Source organism: Dama dama, chromosome 30, assembly GCF_033118175.1.
Source record: "Dama dama isolate Ldn47 chromosome 30, ASM3311817v1, whole genome shotgun sequence".
Taxonomy (NCBI): Eukaryota; Metazoa; Chordata; class Mammalia; order Artiodactyla; family Cervidae; genus Dama; species Dama dama.
In genome coordinates, this window is record NC_083710.1 from 22,587,273 (window position 1) to 22,613,027 (window position 25,755).

Sequence of the window (25,755 nt, forward strand, 5' to 3'; positions counted from 1 at the left end):
TTAGCACACTTACACACAAGCCTTTATCTCCTCCCCCACATTACATCACACCCCTCAGAGACAAATGAAAAACTTCAGGTTGCTTTAACTGGGGTACCTCCAGATCAACTGCTTTCACCTCCCTTTCCCCTTCCTGACTTGCAACAGTTCCCTAACCAAAAAGAGGAGCAAATGACAATTAGTGTTCTCTCTGGCTCTGTTCTGAGTTATGACTGCCAGGGTTGCTCAGGTTTGACCAGCAAAATGCTCCCACCTCAGTCTCTTGTCCCAGCTCTCTTCCTCACGAGACTTTCCCCCCAAATTTCCCAAAAGACAAATCTCCACCTGCTGTTTGACCTTTTCATCTCTTTCTTTCACTTCAACACATTGTATCTTGTTAAGAGCTGTGAAGGATCTGAGATTTTATGCTCCTTGTAACCTAATAACTTAGCCTGCTACAGTTTCTTGGATGCTAGCAGAACATCTGACTCTTCTGGGTCAAAGGACTGTATTACACATGGCACGGGCTTCCCTTGTGGTTCAGCTGGTAAAGAATCAGCCTGTAATGCAGGAGACTTGGGTTCAATCCCCTGGTTGGGAACATCCCCTGGAGAAGGGAAAGGCTACCCACTCCAGTATTCTGGCCTAGAGAATTCCATGGACTGTATAGTCCATGGGTTGCAAAGAGTCGGACACAACTGAGTGACTTTCGTTTTCACTTTTTCACAGCAAGGAGCACCAGCTTCCTATTCATAGCAGTTCCCTTGCCTCCCAGGTCTCAGCCAGGGAAACGTGGAGTAACCCAGGTGATGCTGCACATACAGTGGATTTGCATCAGAGCCGAGGAACCTCAAGCTTAAGAAGCCTACATCTTTTACAATGAGCTACAGGTAATTTATATACGGAGTACTTCATGTGAATTGCCGGGCTGGATGAAGCACAAGCTGGAATCAAGATTGCCATGAGAAATATCAAGAACCTCAGATACACAGATGACACCATCCTTATGGCAGAAAGTAAAGAAAAACTAAAGAGCCCCTTGATGAAAGTGAAAGAGGAGAATGCGAAAGTTGGCTTTTCACTTAAAACTCAACATTCAAAAAATGAATATCATGGCATCTGGTCCCATCACTTCATGGCAAATAGATGGGGGGAAATGGCAACAGTGAGAGACTTTATCTTGGAGGGCTCCAAAATCACTGCAGATGGTGAGTGCAGCCATGAAATTAAAAGATGCTTGCTCCTTGGAAGGAACGTTATAACCAACCTAGACAGCATATCAAAAAGCAAAGATATCACTTTGCTGACAAAGGTCCATCTAGTCAAAGCTATGGTTTTTCCAGTAGTCATGTATGGATGTGAGAGTTGGACAATAAAGAAAACTGAGCGCCAAAGAATTGATGCTTTTGAACTGTGGTGTTGGAGAAGACTCTTGAGAGTTCCTCAGACTGGAAGGAGATCAAACGAGTCAATCATAAAGGAAATCAGTCCTGAATACTCATTGGAAGGATTGATGCTGAAGCTGAAGCTCCAATACTTTGGCCACCTAATGCGAAGAACTAACTCACTGGAAAAGACCCTGCTGCTGGGAAAGATTGAAGGCGGGAGGAGAGGGGGACAACAGAGGATGAGATGGTTGGATGGTATCACTGACTCAATGGACATGAATTTGAACAAGCTCTGGGAGTTGGTGATGGACAGGGAGGCCTGTGATGCTGCAGTCCATGGGATTGCAAAGAGTCAGACATGACTGAGCGACTTGAACTGAACAGGTAAACCCATTCAACCTTCACTACAGAAGGCGAAGTTATCATACTGGATGGTAAACAAGTGTGCCTCCTGCTCCAGTGAGAAACACGATCTCAACCTTCTAAGTCTGATATACAAACATCTGGAAAAGATAGTCTAGAGCAAAACTGCTGGTGTCTCTGCTTACTAGATGTAGTGAAATATGACAGCTCCGGGAAGAATTGTCTGCCAATGTATACCATATCTCTTTCTACTAATCATACAGAAGTTTCCTCTCTCAGATCTCCTAATTGCATGACTCAACAACTTTCCAGAATGCCAAAAGGAACCTCAGAGGACAACATTCATTTAAGAAATATTTATTGGGCAGCTATTAAATGCCAGGCACTATGTAAGCAAAAATAGGTTCAGTCCTTCTCCTCTTGAAGGGAACAATAGACACATACGCAGTATGTACACATACCAAATGCTACATGTGTGTGCTCAGTCGTGTCTGACTCTTTGCAATCCCATGGACTGTAACCTGTCAGGCTCGTCTGTTCATGAAATTTTCCCGGCAAGAATACTGGAGTGGGTTGCCATTTCCTTCTCCAACCAAATGCTACAAACTGAGGTAAGTCATAGAGGAAAAGGTACATTAGTTGTAGAAGGGCTTCATCAACAAGGGGCCTTGAACTTGTCTGGGAAGTTAGAAATGTTTTTTCCTTACTCAAGTTAAAGGAGAGAAGAGGGTCATGTGCAGAGAGCCTGTGCTGTTGGGACTGCAGCATGTTTGAGAATGTAAAAGGTGGTGGGGAAGTTTTCCACACAGGAAACCAGGGGAGAGTGGTGTCAGATCAGACTAGAAAAGGCAAGACCTCACATGCTCTGTTAGGCCACCTTAAGAATGCTAGTCTTATCTTAGAGCAGCTGTTTAAGGGTTTTATGTGAGAAGAAGAATAGTCTTACTTGCTTTTAGAAAAACTGTTTTAGCTGCAAAGTGGAGAATTGATGGAAGGGCTCAGATCATATACAGTGAGACCAGATTAGATTGGTGACAACAGGAAAGATGTAGGCCAATTTAAGAGATTTTGGAGAGAAAATTGCCAGAACTTGGTGTTGCAATGAATCTACAGGACATGTCAGGGGGCGACTGCTGCCTGTTTGATTTGAACAACTGGATAGATGAGGATAAGGCTTCCCTGATAGCTCAGATGATGAACAATCTGCCCGCAATGCGGGAGATCTGGGTTCATTCCCTGAGTTGAGAAGATCCCTTGGAGAACGGAATGGCTACCCATTCCAGTATTCTTGCCTGGAGATTCCCATGGACAGAGGAGCCTGGCAGGCTACAGACCATGGGGTCATAAAGAGTCCGACACAACAGAGCAACTAAAATGTGCACACACACACACACATAGATGAGGAGAAAGAAAACAAGAAGAGTTTATCAACTAAGTTGGTCTAAACTTTGTAACTTTGAGACTTTAAGTGAATAAGTTAATGAAGCAGTTGATTTGGAATTTAGGATAAGAGTCAGGGATACAGACACATACATGGTAATCATCAACTTTTGATGATAACTAAAGTAACTGGGGTGGGTGATGATGTTCAGACCAAGAGATTATAATGAAAACAGAAAAGAACCCAGACTAAATTGTAAGGCACTCCTGTATTTAACAGTTAGGGAGAGGAGAAGGAATCTGTGAGGGAATTAGAGAAACGATAGCCCGAAAGGTAGCGGGAAAAGCCAAGAGAATATAGTGCCAAAGGAAGAACTATTCAAGGAAATAAGTGATCCAAGTGTTGGGTATTACTCAGAGCTCAAGAAAGATGAGGATTTTAAATAACTTTTATTGATAAGCAAAATGAAGCACTGAGAAGTGACTTGTTCAAAGTCAGTGTAAATTCATGTTCCTCTCTGGATTCCCAAAGGATTCATACTGGTGGCCATGCTAGGGTTATTTATGTGTGTGATTCATTCTCTCCACAGAACATAAATTTCCCAGTCCTCACGTGACTCAACCTTACAGCATCACATACTGTTGACTAATCTATGTCTACTTCAATGGTATTCTGAATTATGTCTTGGTCCCCTCCAAAATAGCTGTTCTTTCTTGTTGTGCCTATACATGTAGGTATGCCCCAAATATAATTTTTAATAATATAGCTTTTTAAAATGACATTTTTTCCCCTCACCCCCACCCCAATGCCAAAGGAATTAAATCTTGAGGGATAGATTACAAGATTCTGTCTTTTTTAAAAGCTCCTGAATAGGAAGCTTTGGAAATTACTTAGAGTTGGGTTTGGAAACCACTAGCGTAGTCTCAGACCAAATAGAGCTAGGGAAGCAATGTGGAGAAGACACCCAACTCGCCCACACTCTGATAAATCCTCCTATTTTAAAACATACAGTTATGCTTCAGTTATTCAGAGATCAGCTTTCCAGCAATTGTCTGGAAGAGGGCCAAATCTGGAAGTTAAGAAAAGGAAACACCTCTCTCTTTCTCTCACTCTCTCTCGCTGGAAAAGAACTTTTGAGAGTGAACAACAATGAAAATATCTCAAGATACCACTTGATATAGAGTTACTGTCCTATTTACTGATGGGAAGAAGAGGAAGAAAACAAATCTCTCATTGGCTGATTGTGGATATAAACACCTCATCAATCATTACCTGGAGCCATAGAGATAAAGCACACAAGAAAGGAGAAAAGAGTAAAAAATAAACAGTAAAGCAGAAAGGATGAGAGGAAGGATCTGAGTGGTTCAAGAGGCAGATGAGAAGAGGAGAAGCAGTAACAGATATTAGAAAAGGTGGTGAGACCATTTCAAAGAGAAAAAAAAGAGATCACCTAAGTAGAGACCCTATATACCTCAGCAATCCTTTGGGATTTTAGGTTATGGCCAAGCTATGGCATCTGATGGCCAGTCATCTACAAAGGATTTCATTAACCATTGTATTCCTTAAGAAGGTAGGGATACATTTTCAAAGGATTCCTGTTAAAAGGTGGAGGGAAAAAGCACTGCTATTTTTGAAAGGCAGCACAATTAATAACCGAAATGAAGTCAGACAAAGAAGCCTGGTTACATCGCCATTGTTTCTGAAGGGAGAGTTCCTCGGTTAGACTCCCCGTCCCAAGGACTACCCCCATCCCAAGTCTTCTAGTAGAACCCGCGAAAGGAAGCAGCCCAGGGCAGCCCTCAGGCATTATTGCAGCGCCCCCAGTCGCCGGAGGTTCAGAGAAATCTCGGCTGCGTTCCCTTCCAGGTCTTCGGGCTGTTACACAAATTAAGGTAATGGGATTCCACGCGATTTGACTGGGGAAAAGGCTAAAAAACTAACCCCCACATTTTCAACTGCAGTAAATATCTAAGTATTTTTGCTTGCTGAGGAGATCCCGGGCACTAAAGCGTTTGGAATTGAAAACATCCAAGCCCACTTCGGTTGGCTTCCTATTCCTTGGGGGAGTGTCTTTAAAAGCACCTGCCGGCATTAAGTTTCGTGCTTTCGGAAAGAGGCAGACCCGGTGCGCCTCACAGGGAGTCTTTTAGAGTTTGGACTGAGAATTGTGTGAGTGGTCCCAGGAACGTCCATTATTAACTCATTTCCCTAGTGTCGCCAGCAGCCCGGCCGCCACGGCGGCTACGACGACTCGGGCGCAGGCGGGCCTCGGAAGAGAGCCCGGAGCCCGGGAGGGCGGTGGGCGTCCCGGGTTGCGGCGAGGTGGGGTTACTCGGCCGCCCGGCGCTCCGGGGAAAGACCCGCGGAGCGGCGGGCGCGGGCGCGGGGCGGGGACGCGGGGTCCGGGCCGGCCGGGGGCGCCGTCGGCGGGGCTCGCGCAGCCGCACTCGGCGAGCCGACTCCGGGCTCCTCCTCCCGGCTCCGTAGTAAGCATGGCGGCGGCGGCGTTCGCGGTCCCTCGGGTGAAACAGAAAGCGGGAGCTACGCGGAGAGGGAGCGAGGAGCGGGGCTGAGGCAGCGCCGTCACTGCCGGGAAACCACCCCAACAGTCAGTGCGCCGGCGGCTGCGGCGGCCCCGAGAGCTGGCTCTGCCGCTGAGGTGGAGCGAGGACGATCAGGAACCCGAAGAAGAGGCGCCGGGGTAGCCGCCTTCCTCCGCCTCAGAGCGGCGTGACTCGGAGGTGAGAGCGCGGGCGCTCCCTTCGGGAAAGGCGGGCGAGACAGAGGCGTCCCGGTCCCGTGGCGCCCCGGGGCAGGCGTCACGGAAACCGTTAGGCTGAGTGTGAAGGGCCGGGGCTCCGAGCGGGGGTTCGGGCCCGTCGAGGGGCGCGGCCCACCCCGTCCTGGGGGCGCGCGCTCTGCCGAGGGCGGGGAGTGGGCCGCGGGCGGGACGCATCCGCTGGTCGGGCACCTGCCGGGCCCGAGTCTCTCCGGGAGGCGCTCGCGGGGGCGCGGCCACGGCCCCGCCACCAGCCCGCGGAGGCGGCGCGGGGGCGCGGGCGGTCCTCCCTCCGCCCCCCCTGGCCAGCGGCCCGCGGCGAGCAGCGCCGCTCCTGGCGGCGCGGGGGTCGAGTGCCGGAGCCCTCCCGGAGAGGATCGCCGAGCGTCCGCAGTCGCCCGGGGTTGTGGCCGCCCGGCGGCCGCCGAACTTGAACGCCCCTCTGAAGAGACTTTCCTCCCGCGCCTGTTGGGGTTCAAACCTCGAAAACCCGCCCCGGTGTGTTGGATCTTGCTTGGCTGGTGCCGGTACCTGGCCGTTCCTTCAGCCGGCTGAGTTAACCACCTGTTCAGTCGCGGCGGGGTTGGACTCCAGGCTGCAGTCCTCGCCCTGTTTAACAACCTGGATCTTTGAACTTTTGACACGGCGGTGGAAGGACGTCATGTGTTAGGTAAAGGAAAATGAACTCATAATTTAGCCGTAAAATCGCGGGCAGAAAAGCGGCTATTTTAATTAGTGTTAGTCGTTCTTTTATTAAATTGTTAGCGTTAAAAAAAAAAAACCGTGGGATATTTTTGTGTGGGGATGGGGGTGGGTAATGGATAGTGGGGGTGCTAGGAATCGTTAATTCGGGATTTTCTTTTGTGAAATTTCGTGTAAGTTCCTTTGGATACCTTTGTGTCTGAGCATCTATTAACTAAGAATACCAGGCTGACAAATTTTTCTTTTTTTTTTTTTACTCTGTAAAGCTCATGTGCATGTAGATTTGTGGACTCAAAATTGAGCGGCAAAACGATTTTGCTTCTTTCCGTGTTTTTAGTTCTTGAAAGCAAAATTGGTATTTTTCTGTACTATAAGAATGAAAAGTTGAACTGTTACTATAATATTTTATCACCATGATAGTACCAGCACTAGTGCTAAACATATGCCACCCAGGAGTTGGAGCCATATGTTAGGCAGAAACTAATTGAGTCTTATGGCTATGATCTTGTATTTGGATAATATTTAGCTTTTGTGTATTTGCTAAATCTGTAGTTCTTGCCATCGTGTAAGCTTTTAAATCACCTGAAAATAGTCCAGAGAAATGAGTCTCCTGCCTTTTTGATATTTTCTCGGTTGATTTGATTTTGCTCAAGTAATGAGATAAAAGTGCACACTGAGACAGATGGTGGACTTAAAACAGTGATAAAAAGGATTTGTTGTAACACATCTTCTATAATGTAGTGCCTAAAATTTTGCTTTCAGCTTCTTAACCCACTGATAATTCTTGCCATCACCACTTATACCAGCTAGTGGGAACAGAGGATCCTGACTTGACAGGAAAGAAAATATTTGGTAAAATTTTTATAAATAATTGTGTTTCAGAATTTTAGCACTATCACAGTAAATTTTATGAAATTTTCTTTTTTTCTTTCAGAGAACATCTCTCAGTTTTCCTGGGTAGGTTAACTGAAATTTTTTTATCCCAGGCTGGCTGCTTTTAACCACCTGTATGCTTCTGAATGAACTCCCTCTTTTTCCATTTTGTCTGAACCCTCAAAAATCATTGACTGTTTAGGAAAAATTAACTGCTGGTTAACATTGGTTTCAATCAAATATAGGGGTAATTTACTTCTCCCAAATTAATGATATGCATTCAAAAAAACAGATTTAGTGTTACCTTTTGATGTCGTCTGTGTCATCACTTTCCCCCTTTATATGAATAGCTGAAAGCTGATTTATTTTCTCCTGCATTTAATAATTATGTTTTAATTTTTTAAGTTCTATGGTATAATATTGAGCATATTTTATTACTGATTAAGAAAAAATTTCTTCCTCTTCTCTGACCAGCCAGGAAAAGGTCAGGATTGAGAGGCTACAAAACCCAGAAAAGAATAGGTATGCATAATTAATATTTTTGTCATCTTTTGTAGCTTTTCTTAGGTAAAGAGCATTTAATTTATAATTTTAGTTTAGATTTATGGGTAGTAGTTATGTCTGTTTAAAAAAATACTTGTATATTTTAATGTGTATGTACCCAAGGCTTGTGCATCTTCTATTTTGCCTGTATTTTTAAAATACAGTTTGATGAGGTAACCTAAAGGTTTTGTTTTTTTAAAAAAATGTTCTTGGTGCATTTTTCTATGAAAATGAGTGTAGATGATGTCTTTGAGAATGATGTAGGGCCTTGCATATGATTTCCAATTTTATTAGCCAGGTGATCAAAAGATAAATGATTGCTTTATTCCCCCGAGCAGTCTCTAGCAGATTTCAAATAAATTCACAATATTGTAAATCCAAAGGTTTAGAATGCTCTGCCTGCAATTCCACTGAGTCTTTTTCAGTGCTTCTGTTTATCACATTGCAAAAAGAAAAAGAAAAATGGCCCCTATGGATATCAGTGTTGAGAGCTGCTTGCTTAAAAGAAATGAATGACCAATAATGGTGAAAGACAATATTTTTTTAACCTGTATTGGGAGCTTTTACTATTTTCTTAATATTTTGGCCTCATTTTATTTCAGAGTGTTATGCTGTGGCCTCTTTATCCCTTGATCTTATCTCCATCCTCCCACTCTGGTAGTTTTGCTTACCTTTCACATATACTTTATAAGTTTGTGGTGTAACCTATGGTTTTACATCAAGTTCCTTTGTAGGTGTCTTCCTTTGATATTTCCAATCACTTATTAGCCATTGCCAGGCCTCAGGCTTTTTTTTCTCAAGATAGAGAGTTGCATGTGTCATCTCTGGGAAGATGACATGCTCAGAGGATGGTGAACTATTAGAGTGGGGATACAAAAGCAATGGGATGTGTTTCCTTCCTTCAAGTAGATTACAGACTAGTTGGGGATACTAGACTAAAACACAAGAAATCCTTAACAAAAAATGCAAGATGGCCTTATTAAATTATGTGGCAAGGACTGGAATTTAAAGGAAAGTGAGGCTACGGAGGGCAGGAATGATCCTGGAAGGCATTCAGAAGAAGTCAGACTTGAATCTTAGGAAGGATTTCGGGATCAAGCAAAAGGAAAGACATTCAAGGAGACCAGTCTGAGAGGGTAGGTATCAGGAGGAAGAAGAAAAGAAGGTTAAAGTCAAGATTTTCGCTAAGTGCCATGACATGGTCAAGAAGGATAGGCAGGGCTGGACAGGACATTTTGGCTGTATCATTGTGAAGCCATCACTGGAAGAATGCTGCATCTACTTTGACATATTAATAACTTAAGCTTTATGTTTGAGGAATAGCTTATATATTTTATATGTGTATGTTTATTACAGCTTAGATCAGGGATCAGCGGACTTTCTGTAGAGTGCCAGATAGCTGATACTTTAGGCCTCGTGGGCCACTTATAGTCTCTGTTGAATATCCTTTTTTATTTGTTTTCTTCCAATCGCAGAATTTGACCAGCGGGCCTACTTTGCTGACTGTTGGCTAATAATTGGCTAGTTAATTGTCCATATAGCACATAATGTGAGCTGCCTTACATCATTTGTCTGCATGGTTGTTTTGTGTGTTTTGAGTATCATTTATGTTTTTCCATACGTTATAATAAAAATAAAGAGAACATACAGAAATAACTTCTACTGTAATTGCTATTTTGTGACCAGACTTCTAGCAACTGCCTAGACTGTCTCAGAACTAGGAAGTGAAAGAAGAAAAGCCTTTGAGCTAGTCCTTAGAGCAGTGAAAATAACTACCCCAGGGCTTGATTTAGAATCTGTATAAGGTTAAGTATATCAACTGCCTATTCAGGTTGTACATATTTTAAACTACAACTGGCATTTTAGAAGCCTTGGCTAGGATGCTGGTGGCCTGTAAGTGACAACTGGGGAGCAGGCAGCAGGAAACATTGTTTGTAAAAGTAGTTCAGGATGAGTTAGTGAAGAGAAGAACAGTTGCAACATCCTTCAGTAACTCCAAGAGTCACTGTGTTATAGAATAGTCTAATAATTGACATTTACATTGATGAGCTTGAGTCATCAAGAAAAGATTATATCACATGTAGATTGAGGCAGAGAAAAAAGACCTAGAAGTCTCTTTTAAAATATTTTCATTATGATGGTTTAAAAATAAGTTATAGTGATTTAAAGGGTAAGTATCAGTTATTTTGAAAATCCCTCTACATGAAATATCTCCTTTTAAGTTTCTAAATTTATAGATGTGTGTTTCTAAGGCAGTTCTGTTTCCTTCAGCACATTGTGTTTCATGTACCATTACCAGATAAATAGTGGTGCTTCAGGTTATGGTTGCATGAATAAAATTGTCTACGGTTACTCTGTATTTTGTCTTATCAAGAAAGTAAGAATATAGCATGAGAGGTTTCTTTGAATCAATAGGTATTAGTGAATACATTCTGTATGTCAGAGATAGCATTAGGTGCTGGGAAAAGTAAAGATATATAAGATGGAGAGCTGTCTGGGTAAAATCAGTGGAGTTTCTTTTTTTCCTCTTAAAGACATTAAAAGCAGACAAACCATCAAAACCCCCAAACTGAAGTTAACTTTTGCCCTTTTACTTACACTAGCATTTTCCATGCTTTGTGTATGTTTTCAGTTTTAAAGCATTATAGACCTTTTGAACTAAATTTCAAGCCTTCATGAATTGCTACGTAATAAAAGTTCAGCTTTTCAAATTTTGCTTTAAGGAGGAATTAACAATTCACTTTGCCACCCCACTTTTGTCAGTATTTGAAACAGCTTCATTATTCCAGCTGTTTCCATTTCCTAGATAGGAGATAAAGTACTTTGGATCTTAGTTCCAACTTTACCCTTATTAGCCATATGATTTCAGATGCGGTTTCTTTTTTTTTTCAGTCTTGGGTTCCCAATTCTTAAAAAGAGTTATATATATCCTGTGTTCCCCACAGAAATATTGTGAGCACCCAAAGAGATGTTGGAAACCATGATGGTATTAATGTACCATGTGTTTTTGCATTAATACTACTACACTGGAAGCAATGCAGCCTTTTTTTAGTAAGACCAGAAATCATGAGTTCAAGCTTTATCCTCCAAAGTTCTGTAAATAATAGTATTCCAGTAAGCATTTAGTTTACTCAAAACTTTTAACTGCCTTCTTGGCAAAGAGAATGCACTTTTAAAAGCTTTCTTTCCATTCTTATTAATCTTTCATTGTCCCTATCCAACGCCTGTGTTCCTCTTTGCAAGAGAATACTGATCTATTCCAAGGAAATTCGGCTAGTTTTCCCGCAGTGGGATAGAAATATGCAAAAGTGAATTCCTTATGTGTTGTTTTTTTTTTTCAAGTAGATGACTATTTCTGTATGTATAGTAATAAGATCCACTTGAACTCTGACTGGAAAGTTGATTATATTTTTTTAAATCCTATATAGACTGCCAGATATGTGGTGGTACTCTAATTTTACAGATGAAACTATTCTGATTGACTTCCATCTCTTCCTGCCTCACTTCTTGAGATTGCTTATGTGCTAGTTGTTAGAAATACAAAGTAAGTATGATATGTGCTTTGAAATAAACCTTGGTGTAAAAGATCTCTAAATTTGATAGATTGTTAATCAACCTCTATCAAAAATGTCTGAAAGTTACTGTGTTCTGCTTTCCTTTTTCAGAATCCACATTTTAATGTATATTTGAACAGAATAAACAATTTAAGTGATTTCCTGGTGAAATCCAGTTCCCTAGTGAGGAGGAAAAAAAAATCTGCCTACTTCTCTGGCAGTTCTAAACAGATGTTTAAGTACATTTTAAAGCACAGTTAAGACTTTTCTTTAAAAAGTAATTATATGCTTTCTTCGCGGGAATAGATGTCAAATACAACTGTGTACTTTTGTTGAAATCTAGCTTGAAGGGAGTAGTGATTTCGTTTACTTCAAAATTCATTTGTCTTTAAGATTGGCTTAAGTAAAAATAAAACTGAAGACATAATTTTAATTTGTGATTTTATTATGTTTTCATTCTCTAAATTTTTTGGTTGGCTTGTGATAGCCATTCTTTTTTGTTTTCCAAAGTTTTTTTTTTTTTTTTAGAGTATAGTTGATTGACAATGCCGTGTTAGTTTTGGGTGTACAGCAGAGAGATCAGTTATGCATGTATCTATTCTTTTTCGAATTCTTTTCTCATTTAGGTTGTTCCAGAGTATGGAGCAGTGTTCCCTTGCTGTACAGTAGGTCCTTGGTGGTTATCTGTTTTATATATAGCAGTGTATACATGTCAATCGCAAACTTCCATTGTATCTCTCCCTCCTACCCTTCCCCTCGGTAACCATAAATTCATTCTCTTAGGTCTGTGAGTCTTTTTTGTGACAGCCGTTCTCAATCACAGTTTCGTTCTTAGACTTGATTTTTTTCTATGTAATATTTTCATTTGCAATATGTATTTTCCCTTACATTTTAGTTAGTAGTTTATGAAATATATTTTTGTTTCTTCTGTATTAGGACTAGCTCTTTCCAGTATTTCAGATAATTATTCCTCAAATGCCATAGTATGCTAGCAATTATATTTTTTTATCAATTACTTGAACCTGACCAAAAGTGGTTTAATGTGTGTGATAGAGTAGACTTTGGGTAAAATGTGTGGACAGATGTCCCTCTAATTCATCTTCAGGCTGCTTCCAGATTATTCCTTCAAAAATACAAATTTATTCAAATCATTGCTCAGTTTTAGAAATTAAACTACACTACAGTTCCTGCTGCATCAATTATAATATATTCTGTCTTTATCTTAAGAGTTTGTACTCTGATGGTATCCTGTGACTGGGCTTCCTGGGTGGCTCAGTGATAAAGAATCTGCCTGCAATGTGGGAGATGCAGGTTTGGTCGCTGGATTGGGAAGATCTCCTGGAGAAGAAAATAGCTACCCACTCTAGTATTCTTGCCTGGGAAATCCCATGAACAGAGGAGCCTGGCCGGTTACAGTCCATGAGGTCTCAAAGAGTTGGACATGACTTAGCAACTAAACAAATTCTTTGACTATATTTCCCACCAGTTGCCAACTTGGTAGTATAGACAGCATGTATTTTACGTTAGGCAGGTATAGGTTTGTTTGTTGACTTCTTCCCTTACTGGCTGTTAGGAACATGAACGTATTACTTTACCTTAGTTTCTTCACTTTATAGAGGGGTAGTACAGGGATCTGTCTCCTAGAATTAGCTGTTATAGGGATTAAAAGAAAGAGCCTATTTAACATGGCAAGTGAAATACTTGTCATAGGATACTTATATCTAGATCTTTGATAGGCATTTCTAATCCTTGTTAGGGTATCCAAATTCTTGTTTTCACCATTCACTTATGTATCTATCATTTGTTAAAAAGCTTAAATGTTCTGGATACTTAGAATATGAATGTCACAGAAATCAACATTGTATTCCTTTCGTGTAGCAATTCACACACTTGGATAAGAGAGAAAGGCATATAAAAATATTTTAAAATGAAAAGTAAATAAAATACCACTTCTCTTATCTCTCTTCTCTTGTGTGAATCCTTTCTGTATTTTAGTACTGAACTGCCATATGTTTCCACAGTATGCTCAGAATATCATGAATGTGTACGTAACATACTGTAGCATATATACATATATATGTATATATATATATATATTTTTTTTTTTTTTTAACTTGCCTGTCTCATCTGTTAGACTGAACTCCATGAGTTTGAAGAGTTACTTCACAGGTTGGCAGTTTTGTTTTGTTTTGTTTCTGTAAAGGAGCAGATAGCAAGTATTTTAGGTTTTGTGGCAATATGAACTCTGTTGCAACTACTTAACTGTGGTTTAGGAGCCTTAAAAATAGCCATAGATAAATTATAAACATTGGGTATAACTGCATTCCAGTAAAAGCTGGCAGGAGGCCAGATTCAATGCACAGGTCTTAGTTTGCTGACCCCTATAATGCTGCATACCTTTTGGCAGGCAAATGTAAGGCACTCAGTAAATGATAATAATTATTTATGTATTAAATGCTTTCTGTATTCTGTATACTATTGTAAACAACTTTATATGTATTAGTTTACTTAATCCTTAAAGTGACTCTTTGAGGTAGATATTATTGTCATTTTTAAAAGGAAGAAACTGAAGCACAAAGAAGTTAAATAACTTGCTTAAAATCATATAACTAGTTAGTGAAACATTTGGGATTTGAACACAGGCATCTGACTCCAGAGCCTAGCTTTAAATCATACCAGTTCTGATAACATAGAATTCCAGGAGTGTAATATTGATTCAGTATTAGGAAATATATTAATGTAATTCACTATATTAATAGGTTAGTGGGGAAAAGTGTATGTTTCTCCCTTTGGTGCTAAAAAAAAAAACATCATCTTCTAAAATTCAGTTATCCCAGACAACTTTTTATCAACCAAAAATAATCTTGTAAAGAGACTCTACCAGAAACCTGTATTAAATGTCATAGTGAACTATTAGAAGTACTTTCATTAAAAGAAAGGAACATTGGTGAAAGTCTTAGCCAGTACATTAAGAAACAAGAAAAATAACCTCTAACTAATGGGGAAGAGGAGTGAGGTGGATTATATTATAGTTACTATTTGCAGTTGGTATGATTATCTACTTAGAAAATATAAGACAGGCAACAGAAAATGATTTGAATCAAAAAGAGATTTCAGTATACCGAGTGGCTATCAGGTAAACTTAGAAGATTCATTAGCTTTCTTATAAACCAGCAATAACCAACTGTGGAAAATGGTAACAAAAGTAGAAGCCTAAATTATAAAATCCTTAAGAAATTTTTAGAAATATGTTGCACCATCTGAAGAAAAAAAGTACAAGATCTTAAACTAATAGAAGAATAGTATATTCCTGTATGTGAGAATAAATTTCTGGTAAATTAATCAGTAAAGACAGTGTAATCCTAATTAGAAATCCAACAGAATTTTTAAAATGGGATTTGACCAACTGATGTTTCAAGTTTTGAGAAGGAAAGTGCACCAGAATGGACAGATCAGTTTCAATATGAAGCATGACAAAAGGGAATTTACCCATCAGAGATAAAAAACATACTGTAAAATTATAATTATTAATAAGAGTTTGGGGTAGGAATGAGCATGTTGATCAAAGGAACAGAATAAGGAATTCAGGAGGAGCTCCATGGTTACAGAAGAATTTATTATATGATAAACAAGTGAGTAATGGAAGGGCTAGTCTATAAATGATGTGAGACAATTGGCTATCCTGTTGAGGTAAAGATAATTAAGTACTCACTTTGTGGCACTCTCAAAACTAAGTTCCAGTTGGACTAAATACATTCAGTAAGTAAAAAATAAAATGGCAAAAAATTTGGAAGAAATGAATTTTAAAAAAATTTCAGGGCAGTGAAAGCCATTTCAAATGAGATGTCAAACTTAAATGGCATTAAAAAAGACAAGCAGTGGTGGCCTGGGCTAAAAATATTTGACATGTAATAGACAAGGTTAATATTCAGGATATACAAGGTGTGCCTACAAATCAACTTGGTAGAAAATGAGAAAAGATGTAAGTAGGAAATTCATAGAAGTAGAAATATAGCCTATACAGTTTTGAAGAGATACTCAAACACACCAATAATAGAAATTCAAAACATCAATGAAATAAGATATTTTTAAATCTTTGCTAATTGGCAAAAATTGGAAAACCTTAGCTAAGTATCAAATTGGAAAGTAGCCACTCAAACTGTTGAACAGAGTATGAACAGTTTTATCTTTTTAGGGTAAAAGTTTAACTGTATCTATCAATTTTGAAAGTGTATACTTCTAAACCAAAAGTTTCATTTCTGTGTATCTATAATACAGAAATAATATCATAGGTTCATATAGAATATTACATGATTTTTCCTTGAAGAAAGGGAAATACATGAAGAAAGGTGAAAGCATGTTGTGTTCATCATTGGAATAAATTATAGTATACCCTCCTGGTAGAGTATTAGACAGTCATGAAAAAGAATGAAGTAGATACAGATCTACTTCTTTAGAAAACTCTTAAGACATTTTACATGAAAAAGCAAGACACTCACCAGCCTACACAGTGACATTTAAACCACTCCCCTAAACCTCATGCAGGCTTCCCAAGTGGTTCAGTGGTAAAGAATCTGCCTTCCAAGCAGGAGACACTGGTGCACAGGCTTTAGTAGTTCCCAGGTCCTAAACCACGGCCCCAGTAGTTATGAAACAAGAGCTTAGTTGCTCCATGGCATGTGGTATCTTTCCAGACCAGGGATCGAACCTGCATCTCCTGCATTGGGAGGTGAATTCCTTACCACTGAGCACCAGGGAAGCCCTGGCTGTGTCAGGTCTTAGCTGCATCTTGCAGGATCTTTACTTGTGGTGCACAGACTTTCTAGTTGCCATGTGTAGGCTCAGTTGCCCTGCGACATGTAGGATCTTAGTTCCCTGACTGGGGATTGAACCTGTATCCAGCCAGACCTGCATCCTCTGCATTGCAAGGTGGATTCTCAACCGCAGGACCACCAGGGAAGTCCCAAATTACATATATTTTTAAGAGTCGTTTTTCTGGAGTACCATTAACATCAAACAGGGTAATTGAATTAATTAATTAGTCTTAGGAAAAATATAGTCTAACATCATGTACTTATTGTTAAATCTGTGAAATGTTTGTTTTAGGTTTCTGGTAAGAAATAATAAGATGATTTTGCATAGTGATTCCTGTGACTTTCTTCTTGGTAAGTTTCACGGCAGGGGGATTTTAAAATGCTCCGCCTCCTCTTTTTTAATCTAATGTAGTTAAGTTTAGAAAGTAAAAAATCCAGACATTTGAAAAAAAATAGGATCTAAATTGGAAAAATACATTTTAGGATATCAGTTCATAAGATGAATTAGTAATTTGGGTAAAAGTCCAAGTTCAAGCAGAATTTCTTGAAATTTCCCTGAAAGGGTATTTAGATTACAGCTGGATGTGACTCTGTAGTTGCCTTGAGTTGTGGCTTCTCAAGACTGTTCATTTTTAAATCAGCATTTTGATAAAAGTGATATAACCATAGCCACATTACAAAACAGTAGAAGAAATAGATAAAAAAAAAATACTGTAATTCCACTATCTTAATATAGTTGCTACTGTAATTTTAATATTTTTACCTAATGGTTTTTCATATGTATATTTTCAAGTAATCCTAAAATGTAGATTTAAATGTACTAAATCTACCTTGGAGTGTATAAAAGTCTTGTGATTTCATGTGTGGCCTTGGGATCCTATAATTTTTAGTTTCATTGATTTAGACAAGGCAAAAGACCAAAAAAAAATATTGGATTTCTCAACCTATTAATAAATGTACATAATTTTCCTATGTGTCTGTCAGTTACACTCTGGCTGTAATCCAAGTAGGGTCTTTCTTTGTATTTTCCCACATACTTTTTGAACAAGTAGAGCTGAAGTTTCAAACCCCCAGCCAAGCTTATTTCCATGAGTTACCTACCTTGGCTTCTAGGTCTCGACTGTTATCATTATGACAGCAGCATCATTAAAATAGAACAAATTCATATAGAATGGATGGCTGTTAATAAGAAGGTTAGGAAGAGAGACTTTGATAAAATGTATGCACAAGGAAACTGGTACCATTTCAGAGTTATGACAGGGACTGAGAAAACAGTACTGTTTCTAAACCTAGTAGTGTTGTAACTGAGTATCTCCTCCCCGCCCCACCCACCCACACAAATTCATATCCTGAAGCCCTAAACCTCAATGTGATTGTTTTTGGAGGTGGAGTCTTTGGAAGATTATTAAGCTTAGATGGGGTCATGAGGCTGGAGGTCTCATGATGGATTCACTAACCCTTATAAGACACAGAAGAGGGCAGAGCTTTCTGTCTCTCGGCCATGTGAAGATACAGCAAGAGAGTAGCCATTTGCAGGCCAGGAAGAGGGCCCTCACCAAGAATCTGTGCTGGCACTTAATCTTGGACTTTCAGCCTCCAAGAACTGTGAGAAATAAATGTGTGGTGTTTAAGCCACCCAGTCTATGTATTTTGTTCCAGTAGCACAAGCTAAGACAGTAATTGGTATGATAAGTAGAGTGCAGTGGTAACATATTTATCTAAAAATGTGCAAGTGGCTTTGGAACTGGGTAATGGGTAGAGGCTGGACCAGCTTTGACGTATGTGCCAGAAAAAGGTGTGCTGCAGTCCATGGGGTTGCAAAAAGTGTACGCAACTGAACGGAACTAAGGTCCCTAGCATGAAAAGACTGGGCTGTGGAGAAGGAAGGGCAGTTTGACCCATGTTAATTTCACCTACTTGGAGAAGGGGCAGGAGCAGTGGGGAGCAGTAAAAGTCACTGTTTCTTTAACATTTTGGTCTTCGAATTACTCCCACTTGTCATTTCCGCAGTAGAAGAACACTAAGCCCAACCAGGTAAACCTTGCAAAGAGGACAAATAACCCTTGGACCCACGGTAACTTTGACTCCTCCAAGAAAGAAATGATGAGAATGAACATTCAGTATGATGAGAATCACTATGATCAAATGATGAGAATGAGATCCTACTATGGGCTAGATGTGGTCCTAAGTGCTTCGTATGTAATGTTAAGTGATACAGGCAGCATTCCTGTGAAATAAGTAGTGTTGTCATTTCAATATGAGGACACTCCAGCTCAGAGAAAAAAGTAACCTGCTCTAAGTCACAAAGAACCTACTTGTCAATCACTTCTTGCACCACCCAGCATCAGTGAGAACAGAGCACTAAGTGGTCTCACCCAGCTTAGTTTTCCTCCCAATAAAGTGTTTTGGGAATTTGTAGAATTTATCTTCCAGTTTAGCCATGTACGTGTTGACATACATATCAAGTTATATCCTTTATATTTCTCTTTCATATGACAGGTGGTATTTCACATTTATTTTTTATTATCTGTATAGTTTGATTGCCTTATCTGTGAATTTCATTTCAGAATAGGAAAGGGATATCTCAAAGTATGTGATTATATGAAGGGAGGCTCTGAGTCTGAGGAACCTGAGAACCACTGCACTAACTAGTTACTCCCAGGTTCATGGAGAGTTGACTAAGTTTTGCAAGCAGTTTCTTTACCGACTGAGCTACCAGGGAAACCCAAAATTGTTGTTAAGGGACTGCTAATGGCAAATAGTGAGAGCTTAGAAAGAAGAGAGCAGAGCTGGAGGAGAAAAGCTCCATCATTTTAAGAGAATTCATAAATAATCATAAACAGAATGTTGGTAGAAATATAGACTGTAATGGCCATTCTGATGAGGTCTCAGATGAGAATGAGGAACTTGTTATTGGACAATGGAGAAATGGTGGTCCCTATTACAAAGGAGTAGAGAACTAGGCGGCGTTGTGTTCATGTTCTAACATTTTGTGGACGGTGAAACTTGTGATAAAATTAGATATTTAACTGAGGAGGTTTCTAACCAGTGTTGAAGGAGTGGCTTGATTCCTTCTGACTGTGTATAGCAAAATGTGAAAGGAGAGAAATGAATTGAAGAAGGGTTTGTTAAGCAAAAAAGAACCAGAACTTAAAAGTATTTGGAAAATTCTCAGCCTATCCAGGTTGCAAAAATGAGAAAGCACCTTCAGAAGAAAACACCAAGAGTGTGGCTCACCAACCATTTAATAAGGACATTATTGTGGACCTGAGTCGAGGACCTAATCAGCATCTTGGCAGAAGCTAGGAAGAGATGGAAGTATACCATCAAAAACACTGCCAGGTGGGACCAAAGGGCCAGGTGTGAGACTCAAGGAAGCAAGGGGAATGCAAAGAAGGACGGCTTTAAACATGTTACTCTTCAAGAATGGACAAGTATCCCAAAGGTGACTCAGGGTCATCAGGGCTGCTGCTGCCACAGGTTCAGAGTGCACAGGCCTGAAGGGCAGAGTGCCTCCACCTTGGTTTCGCAGGATGGGACTTCTGCCCTGCAGAGCCGCATGGGCAGGACTGCCAAGCGAAAGGCATGTCTGTGGAAGTGATGGCACACCCCTGAGGGTCCAGAGGGCAGAGCCTGGGTCCAAAGATATTCTTACTCTCTGGCCTGAAAATCTAATGGTATTTGCCTTGCCTAGATTTTGAACTTCCTTGGGACCTGTCACCCTTTTCTTCTGATTTCTTCCTTTTGTAATGAGAATATCTATCTTATGCCTATTTTACTGTTGTAGTTTGGAAGTGTGAAACTTAACAGGTTTCACAGGTTCACAGTGGGAGAGGAATTTTGTCTCAGGATGAATTGTACCTCAAGTCTCACCCAAATCTGATTTAGATGCAATTTTAGACTCTATGTTGAAATGGGTTAAGACTTTTGTGGCTATTGGGATGGAATGAATGTGTTGGGTTTTTTTGTGGTTTTTTTTTTTTTTAATTTACATAAAAAGAGGATATGAATGGGGGGGCAGGGGCAGAATTTAGTATGGACTAAATGTTTGTGTCCTTCCAAAATTCGTATGTCATAGCCCTGTGTTGATATTAAGGAGTAGGGCCTTTGTGAGGTAGGTGATTCATGAGGCTGGAGCCCCTATGATGGGATTAGTGCCCTTTAAATCCAGGAAGAGGAAGAGAGACTAGAGCTTTCTCTCTCCTGGCCATGTGAGGGTACAGAAAGAAGGTAGTCCTTTGCAAGCCAGGAGAAGGGCCCTCAACAAAAACCTGACCATGCTGGCATCCAGATCTTAGACTTCCTACCCTCTAGAACTGTGAGAAATAAATGTCTGTTGTTTAAGCCTACCAATCTGTGGTATTTTGTAGCAACTAGAGCTAAGTTTGCAAGTATTTTTTTTCCATTTCCATAGGTTGCCTTTTCACTCTATTCATAGTGTGTCCTCTGATGCACAAAAGTATTTGCATTTGATGTCCTATTTGTCTGTTTTTGTTTTTGTAGACTTTACTCTTGGTGTTATATCTAAGACGTAATTGCCAAGTCCAGTGTCTTGAAGCTTTCCCTCTGTCATCTTCTTGGAAAGTTATGGGTTTCACATTTGGGTCTTTAATTCATTTTGAGTTAATTTTTGAATGTGGTGTACAAGATAAGAGTTTAACTTCATTTAAAAAAAAAAAAATTTTTTTTGGCATGTGGATATGCAGTTTCCCAACGCTGTTTGTTGAAGATACTGCCCTTTCCTTGTTGACTGGTCTTGGCATCATTGTCAAAGATCATTTGACCATACACATGACAGTTTGTTTCTGGGCTCTCTGTTTTATTCCATTGGTGTATTTGTCTTTATGCCATTATCACACTGATTACTATGGCTTTGTAATGTGTTTTGAAATCAGGATATTTGAGTCTTCCAACTTTGTTCTTTTCAAAATTATTTTTCTGTTTCAGATTCCTTGAGATTCCATAGGAATTTTAGAATGAATTTTTCTGAAGAGAAAAAAAAAGTGCCATTGAGATTTTGATAGCGATTACATTTGGTCTGTAGATTGCTTTGGGTATTATGGACATCTCAACACTATTGAGCCTTCTAACTATGAACACAGGGTATCTTTCCATTTATTCATGTCCTCTTAAATTTCTTTTAGCAACATTTCATGGTTTTAGTATACAAATCTTTGTTCTCTTTGGTTAGATTTATTCCTGATTATTTTATTCTTTTTAAAAGTACATGGAACAGATATCAGATTGTTTTAGTTAGTGTATAGAAATGCAGCTGATCTTTGTGCATTGATTGCATGTCATGTATTTTTAATGAATTTGTTTGCTCTAATAGTTTTTTTTAAAAAATCTTTAGGGTTTTCTACATGTAAGATCCTGTCATCTGTGAACAAAGATAGTTTTACTTATTTATCCCCAATTTCTTATTTCTTTTTTCAGTTTTTTTCGTCAGTCTTTTTTCTTATTTCTTATTTCAATTTTCTTATTTCTTTTTCATGCCCAGTTGCTTTGCCTATGACTTCTAGTACTGTGTCCAATACTATGAATAGGTGTGGTGAGAGTGGGCATTCTAACCTTTTTCCTAATTAGAAGAGAGCTTTCAGCCTTTCACCACTGAGTATAATATTAGCTCTGAGGTTTTCACACGTGGCTTTTATTATGTTGAAGCAGTTTCTTTCTGTCCCTAGTTTGTTGAGTCTTTTTATCATGAAAGTGTATTAAATCTTATCAAGTGTTTTTTTTCCTGCATCAATTGAGGTGATCATGTGTTCATTTTAACTTTAAAAAATAATTTTATTGAAGTATATGCAGAGAAGTACGTACATAGTATACAGCTAAATTTATAATACACTGAAAGTAAAGTAGCTCAGTCATGTCTGACTCTTTGTGACCCCATAGACTGTAGCCTGCCAGGCTCCTCTGTCCATGGGCATTCTCCAGGTAAGAATACTGGAGTGGGTTCCCATTTCCTTCTCCAGAGTATCTTCTCCACCCAGGGATTGAACCCAGGTCTCCCACATTGTAGGCAGATTCTTTACCCTCTGAGCCACCAGGGAAGCCTATAACACACTAGTAATTACCATGTAACAGCCTCCCAGGTCAAGATGTAGAATAGTAGCAGCACCCCCAAAGCTGCCTTCATGCCCCTCCCGGTCCCCATCCTTTCTTCCTTTCCAAAGGCAATCACTACCTGATTTTTAATACCAGACAAATTTAATTGGTTTTTAAACTTTCTATAAATTTTTCAGTATGTTCTCTTCTGTGTCTATTTTTTACTCACATTGTATTTGTAAAATTCATTTTTGTTGTTCTCTGTATCACTAGTCCATTAATTTTTATTGCTGTATAGTAGTCAGTTGGATGAATCAGATACAGTGTTCCATTTACTGTTAAGGGACATTTAGATTACTTATAGTTTGGGGTTGTTAAAGATGAATGCTGCTGTATACCTTCATGTACTTTTCTTTTGATACACATGTGCATGCATTTCTTTTTGGTGTATGCTGCTGCTGCTGCTAAGTCGCTTCGGTCGTGTCCGACTCTGCGCGACCCCATAGATGGCAAGCCACCAGGCTCCCCCATCCCTGGGATTCTCCAGGCAAGAATACTGGAGTGGGTTGCCATTTCCTTCTCCACTTTTTGGTGTATACTAGGAGTCTAATAGCTGAATCATAGCCAGGTCATAGAATATTCATATATGTTCAATTTTGGTAGATAATATCAAACTGGTTTCCAAAGTGATTTTTATGAGTTTTCATTCACATTGCTTATGATTGTGTCAGTTGCTCTGTTCAGTTCAGTCACTCAGTCATGTCCGCCTCTTTGTGACCCCATGAATCAGCTTCACTAATACTTGATATCATCAGTCTTTTCCGTTTTTATCATCCTAGTATGTGGTAGCATTTCATTGTGATCATTTCCCAGTAATGAACTTGAGAATCTTCTCATATGTTTATTGGTCTCTTGAATTTCCATTTTTGTGAAGAGTGTATTCAGGTCTCATCTCATATTTCTTTTTTTAAAAACTCAATTTGTTAGCAGGCCTGAATTTGCTAAATATGTGCTCTTTTACAGTTATATATGTTGTAAATATCTTTCATTCTGTGGCTTGCCTTCTCATTCTCTTAAAGGTTTTTTTAAATGAATCATAGCTATTCATTTTAATTAAGTTCAGTATGTCATTCTTTTACTTTATGATTTAAGAAACATAATTTATACCCTGTTTAAAAAACCTTTCTCTGTCTCACAGTTATGAGATTTTCTTTTGTGTTATCTTTAGGAGGTTTTTTGTCTTACCTTTTGCATTCAGATATGCAATCTATCTGGCATCAATTTTTTAAGCATTGTTTAGTTTGACATTAGTTAGAAAAAAAATTTGCAATAGTACAAAGATATCCAGCTATTCTTCACACAGAATTGCTAAACATTAATATTTTATTGTATTACTATCACATAGATGGTCAAATATTGATATATAGATATAGAGAGTGAAACGTTGGAGCCATCTTGTACTTGGGTACAAAAATGATTGTTAAAAATTCAGGCATTTTCAGGTCAGTTTTTAAACCATGATGGCTTGAAATGGACCATGGGGGAATGTGTATTCATTCCATAGAAATTAGCAAGTGCGACAAATCATTTCTTTTTTTTTCACATATCAAATATATTTAAAAAACCAAGTGAAAATAGATGCATAATTTAAAACAAGTGGGTATTTGTGGCCACGAGATTAGATGAGAACATAGGAACTGAGTAGTAGCAAAATTAAAAGAAATTGATTGAAGGAAGCTGACAGTGTTCTCTGGGCAGGAATGAAAGGAACTTTTAGGTTTCCAAATGCAACATTTTAGTTGCATGACTGAAGTTTCTAATTTGCAAGCTGAAGTAAAACCACCTGCTTTGCATGTAGTGTGAATATGGCTATACAAGAAAGCAATCCAGGAAAACTGCAGGGGTGAGGGCTGGATACTGGCCATGGAGCTGAGGTCTCACATGCCAGGCAGCGCAGCCAGAATGAATACATAAAAACAAAATTCCAGCTTAAAAAGCTAACCATTTTGACCCTACTGAATTGGAGACTACTGCAAACATCCAGAAATGTTTGTTTTACCTTTCAGTATAGATTTGATAGAATTTATGATTGACCTCAGTTGTACTTATTTTGACATATGATTTGCTGACATTGGTTGATGTTCTATATGGTAGATTGATACTACCTCAAATCTTTTACTTTTTATAAAATATATAACAAGTGATACTGTGTATACAGTTAAAGTGTTCTAAATGTATGAGCTTTTATCACTGAAATGATTGGGCTTACTGTAAGGTTCTTAGGAAGAAATAATAAAACCAGAATGATAGAAGACCAAAGCCAGAACTTAACCCTTAAAACTTGAAGTTTCTTTTTCTAATCCTGAGGAAATTTTTCTACCATTTTGCTCTGTCTGAGGAATCAATAAAAGATTGTAGTTCTTGTGTAGTTCCTAGAGACTGATAGGGTGATGAGAGTTAATTGTTTCTTCATAAACACCTTCTCAGCTCAAATTAAAAAGAATCAGTGATAGAGTTGCCTCACTCAGTCATGCATTTTAATTCTTATTCCAGGGTTTAGCTAAAGTAGTGGTAGTTAAACAAATGGTATGTAGAGATGGAAGGAATAGAGAGACAGACAGACAGACATGGAATTTAAATAGAAGCTCCTGATGACGTATCTTGATTTGCTGTCTACATTAACAGACAGTTGGTAAACAAGAAATGTGTTTCCTTAAATGATCTGTTGACAGAAAGAAGAGTCAGCAGAATATATAAGATTTCCTTTGACAAGAATATCTCTTTATCTTGAATGCATTGTATTTTAGTGTATTTTTAAGGATGTACATACAAATGGCTATATATTTTTGTTTTTCAGAGTTGGAGGGTTATCCGGTATATTAATGTCTTATTGATAATGGCAGAACATCCACCACTACTGGATACAACTCAGATTTTAAGTAGTGATATTTCTCTTCTGTCTGCCCCTATTGTAAGTGCAGATGGAACACAACAGGTAAGGAAACTGAAATGTTTATTTTCTGATATCTAGTACACATGTATTTTCTTTCAGAAGAATGCAAAATTTAGAACAGTATGAGGCATCACAGCAGTGGGTTCCTGTTAATATTTTAAAATCCAGCTCACACTGTTTCTGGTTTCATAGGAAAATGAAATGAGACTGTTTTTGAAGCTGCTTCTAAAATGTCTCACTAATTAATGGTTAAATTTCTTGTGTTTCTGTTTAGTTGCCACTGAACTTGTTTTTATTTTACTTTAGGCAAGCAGTACTCTAGTCCCTGAACGTTTTTTAACTAAGTTTAACCTTGTGCCTTAATGATTATTATAGATC

The 25,755-nt window shown here is 39.0% G+C and overlaps 1 protein-coding gene across 11 annotated transcripts in view; it reads left to right on the forward strand.

The window, feature by feature from the left end:
• Positions 1-4,942: 4,942 nt before the first annotated feature.
• The window catches only part of FNDC3A (fibronectin type III domain containing 3A), a 112,169-nt gene continuing 91,356 nt past the window's right edge, over positions 4,943-25,755 (forward strand). For 2 of the 11 annotated variants that reach the window (XM_061133140.1, XM_061133141.1), the window contains exons 1-2: positions 19,579-19,718; positions 25,282-25,419. In XM_061133140.1, coding sequence (XP_060989123.1) covers positions 19,689-19,718; positions 25,282-25,419 — 168 coding nt within the window. In that variant the 5' untranslated portion in view covers positions 19,579-19,688. Of the gene's footprint in view, positions 5,004-5,577; positions 5,853-6,437; positions 6,561-7,354; positions 7,445-7,526; positions 7,550-7,939; positions 7,988-11,436; positions 11,553-16,668; positions 16,728-19,578; positions 19,719-25,281; positions 25,420-25,755 lie in introns of those variants that run through there. The other 9 variants (XM_061133146.1, XM_061133147.1, XM_061133144.1 and 6 more) reach the window with 9 other exon arrangements.